The sequence below is a fragment of the Ostrinia furnacalis genome, unplaced genomic scaffold (genome assembly GCF_004193835.3).
Source record: "Ostrinia furnacalis isolate ACB-3 unplaced genomic scaffold, ASM419383v2 OfSCF0092, whole genome shotgun sequence".
NCBI lineage: Eukaryota > Metazoa > Arthropoda > Insecta > Lepidoptera > Crambidae > Ostrinia > Ostrinia furnacalis.
In genome coordinates, this window is record NW_021130331.1 from 353,845 (window position 1) to 370,920 (window position 17,076).

At 35.9% G+C, this 17,076-nt stretch overlaps 1 protein-coding gene across 1 annotated transcript; it reads right to left on the bottom strand.

Moving 5' to 3' along the window:
- Positions 1–4,417: 4,417 nt before the first annotated feature.
- On the bottom strand, positions 4,418–6,005 carry LOC114351767 (uncharacterized). The gene is made up of 2 exons (XM_028303086.1): positions 5,477–6,005; positions 4,418–4,635 (listed from the first exon to the last, which is right to left on the bottom strand). Exons 1-2 carry the CDS (start codon positions 5,973–5,975, stop codon positions 4,421–4,423), a joined length of 714 nt encoding a protein of 237 aa, XP_028158887.1. The 5' UTR covers positions 5,976–6,005; the 3' UTR covers positions 4,418–4,420.
- Between the last annotated feature and the right edge of the window lie 11,071 nt (positions 6,006–17,076).

The following is a 17,076-nucleotide window of genomic DNA, read 5'->3' on the forward strand; positions in this document are numbered from 1 at the left end:
CTAATGAATCTAAATAAAAGTAATTTTTAATTGTGGGTAGTTGCGTACTCTTGTGATTATTCATCTACCGTCATTACCGCACTAATGTGGCACTAACTAGTCTCGCGCCGACCGTCGCGGAGTGCACACTGGTGCATGCGTAGTGTTATGTTTCATTACAAATTATGTAATAGATTTCTACATTTTAATGAGTATTTTATCGAAAGTGATAATATTTAAGTATCAAAATGTGCTGTGTGGTGATATGGTGGCAGATTGAGGCTGAGCTGACGAGGCATGCAGTAAACAGGTCAGTGATTCTTATGTTATTACTTAAAATGCAGCAAATTTATTGTTTTGTTTCTTTACTGTAGCAGGATTTGTGCGGTTTAGTTATTGTTTTTTTTATATTACACGGCTACATATTTCAATGCTATTCGCCCGTTCTATTTTTTGCCAACAAGTATTTCTGGGCTGTATTTTTTTCTATTATTATTTCACTATTAGGTAAGAGTTTCATCTTAAAATCGTGTCGTGTTCTCCAATGAACCCACGCCCGCCTAGTGGGAACACTTATCAAAAATGTATGCGCGCCGAGACACGGCCCACGGCTTTGTGCACCAATTACCGAAAACGTATTCGCGTGTATTGAACGATCGCGAAGTATGGCACGCGATCGTAAAGATGGATTCACATTTGTATGGAGTGATGTGTTGCGTGAAGATTTTATGAGTAGTTCTGTTATTTTCACAGGCAAAGAAAATTAGCGTAATAATGCCCGGTTATTTTAAAATAACCTGTATCTAAAAAATTTCGCAGCAAATCTCAGATCGATGCAATCATGCATGAAAGGTCTTGTAAGTACGGTTCGGAAAAACGTAAGAATATCAATAAAATACCTGTACCTACAGCTATTAGTAATCAGGTTCATCTAAGTATTATGATTATATCTTTGATGTTTATTTCGCACTATAAAATATTAAGATCTAAAGTCACGACACACCACAACAGATGTATCTCTATCTTCGTAATGGAGTTTGGTAAGAATTCCGATAAGTATTCTTTCTACTTACCCTTAAAAGACTCTACTGTTTGAATTCAAAGCTTTGGCAGAGCAACTCTGAAACTATTGAAAGAAACATGAAAGATTCTAGGAATGGAAGAATGAATAAGTTATATTGTGTCGTTTGACACTCTGTTCTGTGTGTTACATTGCGTGATCGATTTGGACCTGCTCTGTAAGCTTACATGTGTTTTGCATCAATAAATAAATAAATTAGAATACTTAGCTCAGAGGATTTTTTGATATCAACAAAAATACATATATTTGTTTCGAATAAAAGAGGTGGGTAATGAAGTAAAGTCCTTCACTAATTAAATAGTTTTTTTGCTTGTTATTTCACTTGTTTCAGCCAAATAACGTCTACTGCTGGACAAAGGCTTCCTCCAGTTATTTCCATAATGACCGGTCCTGCGCTTCCCGCATCCAGTTTTTGCTTGTAAATAGGTAGTAAATAACTGTTAAAAAAATTCTTCATTAACTCACAACATTTCTAAGTCTAAGTATTTAAACATTATTCATGATTTTACAAGTATTGTTAAGACACCATACCTACCTTTGTATTTCGGAAGCCTCCGTATTTCAAATTCCGCGAGAATTCGTGCGCGAAATGAATTAGAAAGCAAAAAAGTACGTCACCAGCCTTTTAAAGCGTATTCTGCCAATCTTATATCATGATCCCTCAAAATAAGCTCGCCTTCTTCAAGATTCATCTCGTCCAATCTCATTTCATCCTCAAAACTCGGTTCACAGGCTGCCTCGATTAAAGCGTTCACAAGTTTTTACATATTTTCATCCCGTGGAATTACTGGGATCCTAGATGTGACGTCATTTGTAAATGGGATAACATGGGGGGTGGGCCATAACGCTGTCTCGCGTCTGCAGGGCCAATTTGTTTTATTGTCGTTTAGGTCTGTATTCGCTGTAGTGAGGTAGAGCGAGTTTGTCGGTAGATAGGTATTTTGGGATGTCGAAAAAATTCATATATTTTATGCAAGAAGAATCTGCGAAGGGGGTTTTAGATATAGACAGTACAGTGTTTGGACCAGTTTTTTAATAAAAGCCTTTTGATAATCATAGTCATAAATATTTATTGCATCATGTAAGCAAGTACATTTACCTATTTAGTGTCTTTAAACAGTAGGTAGGGTCTAAGTTTTCTTAGGTAACCTGTTTTCCTGATTGTACCTAATTAAGTCGATATCCCGAACTTTTAAAGTATTGATAGGTACTTACATTGATCTATTTCAATAGTAATTAATTAGCTAACTAGAAGCTGTAGTAGAACAGCTGTTCTAACGTTAATCGATTTTGCTGACGCGAGCGACACTATCAAGGCTTAGTTAATGTCGATAGTTAAACTTACCTGATATAAGTACCATCACCCACTCGAGAAGTTGTCGCAAACAATGTTACTCGATAGTCGATATAATAGCACGTCTCTACCATCTCGCTGCGAGGCCACTCGTAAAGCCTAATACCAAACTTCAAATCCTCTTTATATGAAATAAAATCGCCGCGTTCACAATTGCCACAATCTGTACAACATTTACTATCCCTAGAAGATTGCTTTTGTATCTTGTTAAAATTGGATTTTGTTTAATTTTTCATCGCATGGAATTTATGGGTCTGTAAAGTTTTATCTCTTTGACTTATCATTCTCTTCAATATGGTTGATTGAAGCAGCTTTGTGGCGGGTTCACACGTCTTGTCTGAAAACGCTGCTTTTGTGGTAGTCTATTGAGTTCTTAGAAGTAATTAATAATATCAGTAGACATTACATGGGTTTGTAAGATTACAATGTCTGAGTACCTTCTTACATCTTTTGTGGCATTGAATTCTGACGAAAACGATCCACCTTTTACTGATTTTTCCACCGTTTTCCTGTAATGCTTAGGAAAGAAAGAAAAATAGTTTATTTGGTTCAAACATAATACGTTTTACACAATTTTACAATCGGAGATGTTATATCTTCAAGTCATCATACACTTTTACTTTTAAGTATTTGACAATCTACAGGGAGAGCCCCACCTATTCCTTATTCACAGTAAGAGCCTTGAACTCTTAAGAGTCTTTATTTCAGTGAAAACATTACTTACCTCACTATCAAAACATATAACCACGGATATTACTAAAAGGTTCACTATAAAAAGGGCAGTGAAATGGCAGGCACGTCAATAACACTCCGTTTGGTTCATAAAAATGATTTTATCGGGGATTTGTCATCCCGGGGCGGCCTCGGTAAACATAGGAAGGAGGGATAAGCCCTCCTTAAAAGATTGTATTGCTATGAAGATGCCCTTAGGCAGGCTGTTGAGACAATAGCCACGGTGTATGCAGTAGGTCCGTAGGTAACGCTAGAGGGTATTTAATTGCTTTATTTATTTTCCCCGAATATTTCCACACATCTAGTTAAGTGGCGATCAATCTGTTATTGTATTGCGAATCGGTAGAGTAGGTACAAGCTGCGCTTAGTTTAGGACAAAGTTGAAAGAAAATATAAATTGACCCGGCGAGAATCGAATGCTTGTCGTCAAATGAACTTCTACCACTGAGTAAAGCTACGCCTTTGGGCTTAATGGTTACATAGCTATAGAAGCAGATTTTGTTGCGCTCATGGGGTGATAATATTGCAATTTAATAACTGTTAATTGCCATGTACCATGTGTCCTCACTATATTTTATAAATATTGTTAACATGTGTTTCTTATGGCTGCCGCGATACGAGTAAAGCTTAGTGCAGTAGCCGCTAGAAAAAGAGACTATTTGTAAACTTTTTGTTGGCAAATAAAACACTTATTTTACTTACTTTAAGTCCCCTGGCAAGCGAACACCATGGAAATACAACTGTCAATGATAAATTGCAAATCCTTTGGGGTTAGTAGTAGTTCCGCACAATTTTCCTTTGCACGAATGTGCGAAATGTCCCCTTTCAATAATAATTATTTTTTAGTAGGCTTTTCGCCCGGATGTATTAAAAGTATTAAAATCGCGTGCGAATCGACTCTTTTTTGAACTAGTAGTATGCGATTACTAGTTCTCAAAGGGGTCGATTCGCGCCCTTTTGATACATCGGGGCGAAACACCTACTAAAAAAAATATTATTGAAAGGGGACGTTTCGCACATTCGTGCGAAACTACTAGAAGCAAAGATATACAAACAAAAAAACCTCAACTTAAGATAAGTCAATGAAACACTAAAATTTTCCAATTAATCTTTATTTAATAGCACATCATTAGTTTAAATATTGATAAAACTTACTGATATACTAATTTCTTTTAAGTTTCATTTTTATTTGTTTATAATTGTTTCGTGTATAAGAAATTGCATTTCAAAATTGATTTTATTTCGTTATTTTTTAATTTTGTTTGGACTCTATTCTATTGTTCTTTTACATGACGCATCAGGCTATCATGTACCCTTCTGGAAATCCCTTCCAACAACTCTTTCTCCTCATCCGACAATTTTATGCCTTTCTCTTGCAAGAAGTCAACAGAAGACTTAAATGTGTCTTCGACGTGCTCGTGGTTGACATCATTATTGGCTAACGCAATGGGTTTCTTCGCCCCTTCAAAAACATGGTCCTTCAGAGCCCNTGTAGGTCCGTAGGTAACGCTAGTGGGTACCTATTTAATTGCTTTACTTATTTTCCCCGAATATTTTCACACGTCTAATTAAGTGGCGATCAATCTGTTATTGTGACGAATCGGTAGAGTTGGTACAAGCTGCGCTTAGTTTGGGACAAAGTTGAAAGAAAATATAAATTGACCCGGCGAGAATCGAATGCTTGTCGTCAATTAATGAACTTCTACCACTGAGTTAAGCTACGCCATTGGACTTAATGGTTACATTCCTATAGAAGAAGATTTTGTAACAATAAAATAAGCGCTCATGGCGTGATACTTTTGCAAGTCCTCTGGCAAGTGAACACCATGAAAATACAACTGTCGCTGATAAGTCGCAAACCCTTTGAAGCAAAGTTACACAAACAATTAACAAAACAACCTCAACTTTAAAAGATAAATCAATGAAACACCAAAATTTTCCAATTAATCTTTATTTAATAGCACATCATTAGTTTAAAATATTGATAAAACTTATTGATATACTAATTTCTTTTTAGTTTTATTTTTATTTGTTTATAATTGTTTCGTGTTATAAGAAATTGCATTTGAAAATGGATTTTATTTCGTTATATTTTAATTTTGTTTAGACTCTATTATATTATTCTTTAACATGACGCATCAGGCTATCATGTACCCTTCTGGAAATCCCTTCCAACAATTCCTTCTCCTCATCCGACAATTTTATGCCTTTCTCTTGCAAGAAGTCAACAGAAGACTTAAATGTGTCTTCGACGTGCTCGTGGTTGACATCATTATTGGCTAACGCAATGGGTTTCTTAGCCCCTTCAAAAACATGGTCTTTCAGAGCCCGATCAATTTCGTAAACTCGATGTCTGACCACATCAGGCCCTTCGTTTACAATCTTCTGGGCCAATTTAGCTTTCTTAGCAGACTCAACTGCACCATCTACAATCGTTTTGGATGTAGTATGTATACGTTTATGCTCCTCAATAAGTCGCACAATAGCTTTTCTTGCCTCTTCCACCTCTTCGGAAACCGTGGGTTTCCCACCCATTATATATTCCTGTAGCTTCTTTAGGGCTTCTTTCAGTTTCTGATACAAACTGTCCAGGGGTCCTTCGTCGTTATCATTATTTAGGAGGTCTTGTAGAATTTGACCCGCAGCTTCATATCCACTGATTAAAGTATCAATCAATTTGTCCAAAATCCCGCTCTTGGCCTCATAAATTGCTTCCTCTTCTTCTAGTTCTATTTCTCTTGCTAAATCTGGTCTAGGAATACCACATTTTGCATTTTCAACTAAGTATAACAAAACTATTGCACTTAATACTACTTTTAATGTCTTCATTTTGACTAACTGGTATCGGTTACAAAAAACTAACTGNGCAAACTGATATTTGAGTGCTCAATGCGTGTCTGGTATCTTAGAGACGAGGCAGTTAAATTAAGAGTTTATTCCTTTTTCGTCCTTTTATAAGGCAGATATGTTGATTTAATAATGATACATGTGATTGATGTTATCTAATAAGTAGCTACTAATTGTTTTTAGTACACATAATGACCACGTTAATTACTATTTTACGACCAAATGCTGTAGAAATACAACAAATATTGTTTTCAGCGCTTAAATAGTTAGCTCAACACATACAACTATTAGGAATATTTTTATCAAGAACATAATAAATTGTTTATTGATTGACAGGAAAATATGGAATCTTGCGTCAGAAGTTGAACGTGTTTAATTAAGAAATCTCTTTTATCTGGAAACGAACAACTGTGAGAAATTATCTAAAACACTATGCTATTAGGAAAACATTAGCACACTAACAGTTTGTGGACACAACTTTGGAGTAATAAAACAGAATCTAACAATTTCCGAGCCTGAAATAGCGACAGCAATAAAAGCAAAGTTGAATATAAATCAAGAAAAGTTAAAAAATAGTAACAAACAACTCGTTCTTTATTAAAAACTAAGGCTGGGTTGCATCATCTTATTTTAAATTTAACAAACGCGACGTCAAACGTTGGTCAAACTCCATACAAAATACACCGGTTATCGTAATAAGTAGTTACTGTTAAAGTTAGTGCAACGCAGCCTAAGTTTGCAATACGCATGTTATAGATACGCATGCTATAGCTAAATCACGGTAATACTATCATATACTCGTAGTATTACCGTAGCTAAATGTAGGTATCTTATTAGGATTGAAGAATTACCAAAAACCTACTCAACATCTAACCTGCTCAAAATCAGTCTAGTAGTTTTTTCAATACAAACAAACAATCAAATCTTTCATCTTTATAATATTTGTTTAGACAATCTTACTGCATATTTTTCATGTAAACATCAGCCTTCAGTCGCAGCAATCTAAACAATATTTTTTGCAGGACAGGATCGCTACCTAATACATAATAATAAGATAAAAAAACGTTTGAAAACAAAATGGTGGCTGTACTGAGATTGTTCCTTAAAGGAGCTATAGGAAAATTGCAGGGTAATTATAATTTTCATTGTTGTTTCACCTGTTTTTGAGTTTTAGAGATGCTTGGGAAAAAAATTCAGAACTTATTCTATCGTGTGAGTCGTAGAAATTGGGTTGTAATACTTGAATTATCAGGTTGATACAGGCCTGAAAAGTCCTGAAAATTTACTGGAAAAAATCCACAAAGTAATTCCAAAACTGAGTGTGTCCTTGTCTTTGCGAGATCGAATCAGAAATGAAGAAATCCGTTAACGAACTAAAGTCGCTGACATAGCCCGACGGATTAGCAAGCTGAAGTGGCAATGGGCAGGGCACATAGTACGCAGAACTGACGGCCGATGGGGCAGCAAGGTTCTGGAATGGAGGCTGCGTACCTAAAAACGCAGCGTGGGCCGTCCACCTACAAGGTGGACCGACGACATCGTAAAGGTAGCAGGGAAGCGCTGGACGCAGGCCTCTACCAATCGATCAACGTGGAAAGCATTAGGGGAGGCCTATGTTCAGCAGTGGTCCCATGGCTGAAATGATGATGACGATGATGTGTGTCCCATCTGGAAAGCGAACCCAAAACTCCTAGTCTCTTGATTCACTGTAGAAGAGGTATTTACAGTTCAGGATTATTATGTAAAGGAAATGGTGTGAATATTTCGGATGTACGGAACCCTCGACTCGGATTTATAATAGATTGTGTGGCAACAAGCCGGCTAGGGTTGCCAAAGGCATGCTAAGCACTTAGTAATTATTAATGAAAATGTTAATCGGTAGAAGACGTTGATTTAAATGAAAATAAATACAAATGTCTACTCGGTATTGAAGGAATCCTACATTTTATCATTAGAGATCGCGCGATATTGATTTCAATTCGATTATTTGATGTTTTAACCGTTTTATATTTAAGTAGTTTTTAATAACCCCTTCACCGTTCCCTCAATTATAATGCTAAATATGAAAAAAAAAATACACAATACATAAATTATTTCTATCATTTGGTAGCAGTTACAAAGTTCTATAAATTGTGTAAGCTCAAAGTGACTCTATGAAATTCATTCGAGAATCAGAATTGTTTTAGTAGGTACACAGCTAATTAAATCAAAAATATTTTATTCAATTTAGACCACTAGCTAGCGCCACTTATGAAAGGTAGCCCTTATTGGGCACTTTACATTTACATGTCTCCTTTTCTTTTGGGCCCTACCAGCGCTTCGAGACAAACATATGGCAAGTGCTGAGAAGAAACGCCGGAACAAACTCAGAACTTAACTTAGTGTTGATTGTTTAAAACACTATATCACCAGACTATACTTACTCGTTAGTGGCAGCCCTGAAGCCAAGTGTCAGACAGCTCATCGCTTAGTCTGGCCTAGTATTATATTATCTGTGGTCTGGCGAAGCACTGAACCCGGGAACTAAGATGGAGCGCGTCGGCGGGCTCTGCGCACCATGACGCAACTCATGCATTCGATACTTCATCCGAGATTACGTATAGATACCTAAATAGCAAGCCACCTTAAATAACTGTACAATTGAATTTACTACGGACCTTAAAAACCTCGCTCTTAAATACACATTACACAGGCTAATGCCCGTTTTCACCATCATTCTTTAATTTTTAAGTGACCCCTATGAAAACAAAATTCCTCTAATGTTACCATGGGGGTCACTTAAAAATTAGGGATTGATGGTGAAAACGGGCATAAGTGTCTTAAGTTTTCTTTCAGGCTATACTGGCCATAAATGATTAAGAATAATTGTCAGAAGTCGCAAGAAACGTATCGTGGTGATTTACTCGTATCAACTATTATAAATTACTGATTTTTTCTTGTAAAAATTTCTATGTCCACAACATACCATCCACTGAACGCGTCTGTCACAAAATTTAACAAAATCCTAAACCAAAATCACAAGCACAATATCCCATACAACCTCTTGTGTACCCTGAACGTCTCTCAAATAAATTATACCGCAGACCGCGACATATTGGCGAAACACAATTTCTCCGGATTAGCCGGTATCGGGTGCGAAAACAATAAAGAATATTGACACAATAACCAGATCTGAGCCAGTGCGGCGCGTGGCCGGAATACCGGACGCAGTGGGACCGGTTTCCATTGTACTACGACACGACAATTTCCCGTACTATCTTCTTCTAATGTTCCAGTAGGCCTAAGGTGCGCGCCGTGATAACTTTTATCGACGTCAAAATGTATGGGCAAAATCGATAAAATGGCGTGATAACCGCTTATCCTACAGAAGCCGTTTTTTTGTCGCGGAGGAAATGCTTTGTGCACAGTCACCACTGCCGGGGGACAGGGTGGTATGTGGGACGCAAAGAGCTCTGCTCCGTCCTGAAAAATCGGGGTATACCCACTAAAACCTCCGCGGCGATCCGTCATCGCCCGAGTGGAGGTGTCGCGAGTATCCGGCCGGCGAGTAGCCTTATGCCCGTTTTCACCATCAGTCCCTAATTTTTAAGTGACCCCTACGGTAACACATAACAGGAGTTTTGATACCATAGGGGTCACTTAAAAATTAGGGATTGGTGGTGAAAACTGGCAATAGACTTCCGCGACTGATGTTCCAGAAGCTGATGATATAGGGAACCGTTTGGCCAGCATAGGGAGTGTAGGTCAAATCCTAAATAAATTGTAGTCGTGCTTCCTGCCTGCAATGAAAACTAAAAATGACTTGATGATGTTGATAGCTTATCTTACTTAAGTAGCGGTTGTTGGTTTTACAAATTAATGTAGGTAGTCTAATCGTTTTGAGCTATAGCATAGATTTTTATTAATCACTGTATCATGTTTTATAACAAATTCAATTTGTGTTTTCTTTTAAGCATATCACTAATTAAATTACCTAAAGTCAGATACTACTGGAAAAACAGCACTAAGTACTTACCTAGTCCCAGAAAACAAATTGACCTTAGTTCCCACCTCATAATGCTTAGTGTAAGATCCTATTGTTAAAATTGTGCCTAATAACAATGGAACCTCGTAACATAATACGAACACAACACAGGGAATCCCAAACGAGGTCTTAATAACACCTCGTATGATACCCCTTCAATATTCCGGCGATGCGCGCTTACTTATCGGATACCGTTAATGGCGAATCTGAACCTTAAAGCCCGAGGGTAGGCTGAGAGTTAATATAATAAGGGTAAATAACTGAACAGGTTGAAAACGAGTTTGTTGCGTGTATTCGCTATTGGAAAAGTATTTTGAAACATAATATATCTAGAAAAGTAATCGAGAACACATTTATTTGATTGCTTTCGAACCTTTAGGATAATATTATTTTAGTAGAGGAGCCGCAATATTATAACGTAGGTACACTGTAAACTTAGTTTTTGATAAAGAACGATTTTTTGTTAGTATTTTTTCGCAAATCTTTTCAGTTCCTATTTTAATTCTTTATTTTATTACTGACGCTATTTTAGGCCGGAAAATTGTTAGATTCTGTTTTATTACTCAAAAGTTGTGTCCACAAACTGGTAGTGTGGTAATGTTTTCCTAATAGCATTGTGTTTTAGATAATTTCATGACTCACACTTGTACGTATCCATATCCTACAAAAGATTTCTTCTCTTATTAAGATAACTTCTGACGCAGGATTCCATATTTTCCCTAGTCAATCAATAAACAGTTAATTTATAGTTAGCAAAAAATAGTTGTATATGTGTTGGGCTAGCAACGCAAATGCTGAAAACAATAATAAATGTTTATACTTCTACAGCAGTTGGTCGTAAAATAGTAATTAACGTGATCAATCAAGGGTCATATGTGTACAAAGAAACAATTAGTAGCAAGTTGTGAGATAACATCAATCACAATATCTATCATTATAAAATCAAAATCTTTGCCTTATAAAAGGACGAAAAGGAAAAATTCTTAATTTAACTGCCTCGTCTCTAAGATACCAGACACGCATTGAGCAGTCAAATATTAGTTTGCTTTTGTAACCGATACCAGTTAGTCAAAATGAAGACATTAAAAGTAGTATTAAGTGCAATAGCTTTGTTATATTTCGTTGAAAATGCAAAATGTGCTGTCCTTAAATCAGAGTTATCAAAAATAGAACTAGAAGAGGAAGCAATTTTGGGCCTTTTGGACAAATGGGAAGCTATTTTATTGAGTGGATATGATGCTGAGATTGAAATTCTAGATGAAATGATAAAGAGAAATGACGATTTCGGCCTCCTGGACTTTTTGTTTGAGATACTGGATGACGAGCTAACAAAGCAAGAGGAGAAACAGGAAAAAGAACTAAAGAAGCTAGATGGGAAAGAGGAATCTATACTGATTGATAAAGATGCGCTTGCCAAAGCGGTGGAAGAGGCAAGACAATCTATTAATAACCTTATTGATGATTACAAACGTCTTCATACTACATCAATGATATTAGATAGTGCAGTTGAGTCTGCTAAGAACGCTAAATTGGCCCAGAAGATTGTAAACGAAGGGCCTGATGTGGTCAGAAATCGACTTTACGATATTGATCGGGATCTGAAAGACTATGGTTTGGAAGAGGCGAAGAAACTCATCAATAAAGAAGAGCCCGAAGAAACTATCTTAAAAACTAATTAAAATCAAACTTCAGATGTAATGAATGGGAAAATATGTTTAAAAAATGTTATCAAAAGAAATAAAATGAAATTAAAAATGTTTGTCGCAAAATAAAAAGAATATCTAATATATTTTACTCTTTTATTACTAATCCACTTTTGAAAATGTATATTTGCGCTCTGAAACGTTAACTATTGGCTAGGGTTGTTATAAACTTGACTTCAAAACGTTTGCGATTATGCTGAAAACTATATTGTTTGTAAGGTAGTTGCATCTCTTAAGGCCCACCTTATTTTGATTCATTAAAATTAGTTATATATTTATTGTATAAAAAAGATAAAGCTTTTACACAATAAACAACCTGGTTTCTTTTTTTACTATGACGTTAATAAAGTTTTTAAAAATGTCTATGTCGGACCTTATTAAATCAGGGGTAGTTTATTAAAGCCCGTAATATTGCTTGATGTATCTGCTGACTACACAATCTATACCTAAACATCTTTCCAATTGAACATCGACTCACTTCTGCCTTTATTCTTATAATTAACAATGAATTATCAATATTTTTAGCAAACATGTGGTTATGTTATATATTAAAAAGCAAACTTGTTACAAAATTAATAGATTTCATAAAATAAAACAAAAAAATATTGGATCCTATAAAAACATAAGTGTGAAAAACAATAAAATAATTTCAATCTTCAATTAAACGCCATTCTAGACTGTGGGCATTTTTAAATATACGGAATCTATTTAACTATTTAGGCAATAATTTTACTCACTAACCTTACTCATTTAACAACGTTTTGTCATAGAAACACAATATTTGTAAAATTATAAACAATGGAACTAGAGTTATCTAAATGTTATCAAAAACATGACACTCTTTCCAGATTAAATTAGTCCAGTAAAATTAAAAAAATAAGTTAATTTTAATGTAATACGACAAATAAGACAATAATCATCACATATTTTTAATACTTTCCCAAAAAGACATACCTAAATCATACTCCATGATAATAAATAATTGCTAATTGAATAAACTGGAATTAATCATTGTATTGACTGTTTTATTTTGAATTTATTTTGAATGCTGACATACACTCCGCGTCGTTATTGTATCTAAGCACTTAAGTTATTAGGCATAGTTGTGTGCAGTTGTAACTTCTGGTTCATAGATTTGTTAGTGATTTGTACTCGTAGCTGTATTTTTACGAAATAAGTAGTATTCTATGTACTGTAATTGTACCTAAATAAATAAATTTCATTTGGGGCTTAACATCTACTTCTAACACCCTCGACAACAATGACGTGAGCGTTAGGTCCTTTTCACACGTCCCGGTTGGCGGCTAACCGGCGCCGGGTATCCGGTGGTGAAGTGTAGAATGGGCATGGTGCGTAGCTTTCACATGTTCCGGCGTAATNGTGCGCCGGTTAGCCGGCAACCGGGACGTGTGAAAAGGGCCTTACGGTACCTACCTCCTAACGCTCCGGAAAAAAGAGGGCCTCGGTCTTTTCCAGTGCCACTTTCAGACCTAAATTAAGCAGAGCTTGTACTATGGGTAGGTACTAGCCAACGCATATAAACATACTGAAATACTTATTTTTTGTAAATACATACTTATTATACTTAGAAAACGAACACAAAATATTTGTACTGTATGGGATCGAACCCCGCGACGACCGTATAAAAATTAAAAAAACTTCAAAAAACTTATGAGAGTGCTTTGTGTAATAAAGTTTTTTTAAAATTAATAATAGTATGGCCAGGATATTTAGTCAACCCACTCGCAACATATTCTTTAACATGCTACAAATGATTTATAATAAGTTTCATTGAAAAACAGATGATGCAAAATCGCCACTAGTTCGGATCTTAGACTACCTACTAATATGGGAAGTTAAGTATTGTGCGCTCGAGATTTGAAATATTTTAAAACACGGCAACTATGATTTTCGGAAAGTGGGCCTTATGAGAAACCAGGCCTTATTAGGTGCAAGTCCTTTACTTCTACAGCATTTTGGTCGTAAAATAGTGATTAACGTGATCAATCAAAGGTCGATTTTGAGTATTAAGAAATAATTAGTAGCAAGTTATTAGATAACATCAATCACATGTATCATTATTAAATCACAATCTTTGCCTTATAAAATGACGAAAAAGGAATAAACTTTTAATTTAACTGCCTCGTCTCTAAGATACCAGTCACGCATTGAGCAGTCAAATATTATACAAGTTAGTCAAAATGAAGACATTAAAAGTAGTATTGAGTGCAATTGTTTTGTTGTATTTCGTTAAAGATGCGAAATGTGGTGTCATTGAACTTGAATTACATTTAACAGAAGAGGAAGCAACTATAAAGGCTAGGAACATTTTATTGGAAAAATTGTACGGTATTTTAATCAGTGGATATGAAGCTGCGACCCAAATTCTAGATGATATGCTAAATAAAGATGACGACGACGAACACCTGGAGGGTTTGTATCAGAAAGTGGACGAAGAGATACAGAAGCTGGAGGAGAAAGAGAAATATATACTGAGTATAGAGGAATATAAGCCTGAACTTGCTGTAGAGGCGGAAGAGTCAAGAAAAGTTATTGAGCAAGTTCTTGAAGAGCATCAACGTATTCATGCTACATTGCCCGAGAAGATTGAAAAAGAAGGGACGGATGCAGTCAGACGTCGACTTGACGAAGTTAATCGGGCTGTGAAAGACCGTGATTATGAAGAAAAGAGGCAGAAAGCGAATTCGTACGGACTTGACTTCATTGCGAACGAATAAAATAGAGGCAGAAGAAAACTTTTTATAATCAATCTTCAATGTAAAAGAAGTAAGTTTAAAGTCTTATCAAAAGAAAGTAAAATCGTTGTTTATTACCAAATAAAAAGGATATCTAATGTTTGACCTTTTATTGATCCTCTTTGAAAATGTACATTTGCGGTACTTTATTTCCTAAAGCTTTCAGCACTTTCAGTGAGAGTTGATTTTGAATGTGACTTGGCTTCAAAGGGGTTGCGTGATTGTAGGCTATGATTTTACCTACTATTATAATATGATGTTTTTTCCTACTATCAACTCGCGAAAGGTTTGCATAATTCTATAACATAAAAATGAATCGCAAAATGTGTTGGTAAGCGCATAACTTAACAACACCTGGACCAATTATAACAATTCTTTTTTAAAATGTTCGTTGAAGTCCAAGGATGGTTTTTACGGCGAGAAAAATTCGAATAATTTCCGGGAAAACTCTAAAAACAGCCCTTTTCTTTTTCCTATACAAACGTTTTCTAACTAGAATGTAGAGTCAATTTGAACTTAATTGCTATTCTATAAAGTTCATATTAAACTACAAGTACCTACTCACTGTTGTCTAAGCATTAGGTGTGTTCCTAACACAAAAGAGTCAATTTTTTGTTAAAATACTTAAATTACGTCCGTGCGAAGCCGTAGTAGTTTATAATATGGGAAAATCAATATCTTACTCAATATCTCTGTTTTGTTTAAGGTCAGCTGGTAGATAATGACTTATGGCATTAAGCTCGCCTTTTTGTACTAAACATTGTTGTGTGTGCAATAAAGTCTTTAAATAAATAAATAAAATCGTGGAAAACGAATTGAAGCTTGCTTCCTCTTATAAGAGGCATAGAATAATCGGCGTTTTAACTTCGATCGTTCTTTCCACATCCATAAGGTAATAGCACGAATTCACGAGCATCATATCAATCGAATGTTGTTGCGTGCACGTAAATCCAAGGTGTTTTTAGGCGACAGCGGCGGTGCCGTGTGTGACAACTTTATGGTCTCGCCTTTGTTTTGCTGGCCGTACCGTGGCGCGATGGCGCTCATGGGAAGGTAGACTTGCCTTTTTGTCTTAAGTAAACGCTTATATTTTATCTTACGTCTCCGTTCCACTTTTTAGTTTCTAAGTACCCACGCTTAGATTAAAAAATACGTTTATTTGAGTGAACGCTTAACAGTTTTCCTTAATGAAAAACTACACTCGACATCAAANAAAAAAGTCCAAGGATGGTTTTTACGGCGAGAAAAATTCGAATAATTTCCGGGAAAACCCTAAAAACAGCCCTTTTCTTTTTCCTATACAAACGTTTTCTAACTAAAATGTCGAGTTTATTTGAACTTTATTACTATTCAATAAAGTTCATATTATATTACAAGCACTCACTGTTGTCTAAGCAATGTAGGTGTGTTCCTAACGTCAATGAGTCAATTTTTTGTTAAAATACTTAAATACACCTGTGCGAAGCCGGGGCGGGCCTCTAGTTGACTATAAAACATGGAAAGATCGTGGAAAATGAATTGAAGCTTACTTCCTCTTAAGAGGCATAGAATAATCGGCGTTTTAACTTCGATCGTTCTTTCCACTTCTACAAGGGAATAGCACGAATTCACGAGCATCATATCAATCGAATGTTGTTGCGTGCACGTAAATCCAAGGTGTTTTTAGGCGACAGCGGCGGTGCCGTGTGTGACAACTTTATGGTCTCGCCTTTGTTTTGCTGGCCGTACCGTGGCGCGATGGCGCTCATGGGAAGGTAGACTTGCCTTTTTGTCTTAAGTAAACGCTTATATTTTATCTTACGTCTCCGTTCCACTTTTTAGTTTCTAAGTACCCACGCTTAGATTAAAAAATACGTTTATTTGAATGAACGCTTAACAGTTTTCCTTAATGAAAAACTATTTTCCATTATTCCATTCATTATAGCCCGGTACTTATTTAGGTATACCAATTTATTTTCATGTCCTTCTGTCTTCATATTACTGATATTACTAAAACTTATTTTTTATAGGAAACATACAGGCAAGTAGGTACCCTAGATATTTATTAGTTAATGTCGGTAAGAGATAAAGAATGTCGCTAGTCTACCGCAGACTCAAAATCGTACAATTTATTCGATGGGAAATGGTAGGCATTTGAAGTAAACAGATTTTTGGTTAAACGGTATAACGCTATGAGCGATTAATTTATTGTTATGAAATCTGCTTCGACAGGTAGGTAACCATTAAGTCCAATGGCGTAGAAGCTCGTATGATGACAAGTATTAGATTCTCGAGGGAATCAATTTTTTCCAGCAATAATAATAATAATTATCTTGCCCTAAACTAAGCAGCTTGTTTCTCTACAGATTTGCTAACGGATAACACTATTTTTAATAAGGTTTATGAACCATACGATGTCTCTCTGTCTGGTGGGATAATATGGACCTGTAGTTTCAAGTGTTGTATTCCGATACGCGAGCTACTGACCATCAATTTAGAATCGGTTTTGTAAAATGGCTGCGGATCGACTGTGCTGGGAAATACCTCTGGAAAAATTCTTTTTCTGCTTTTACTTCGTTACCGGTCTCTAATAACTCTAATTTACGGCCGACTTCTGCCTT

Coding starts and splice junctions, on each gene's coding strand:
- LOC114351767 (XM_028303086.1), bottom strand. CDS start 5,975: ATGAAGACATTAAAAGTAGTATTAAGTGCAATAGTTTTGTTATACTTA.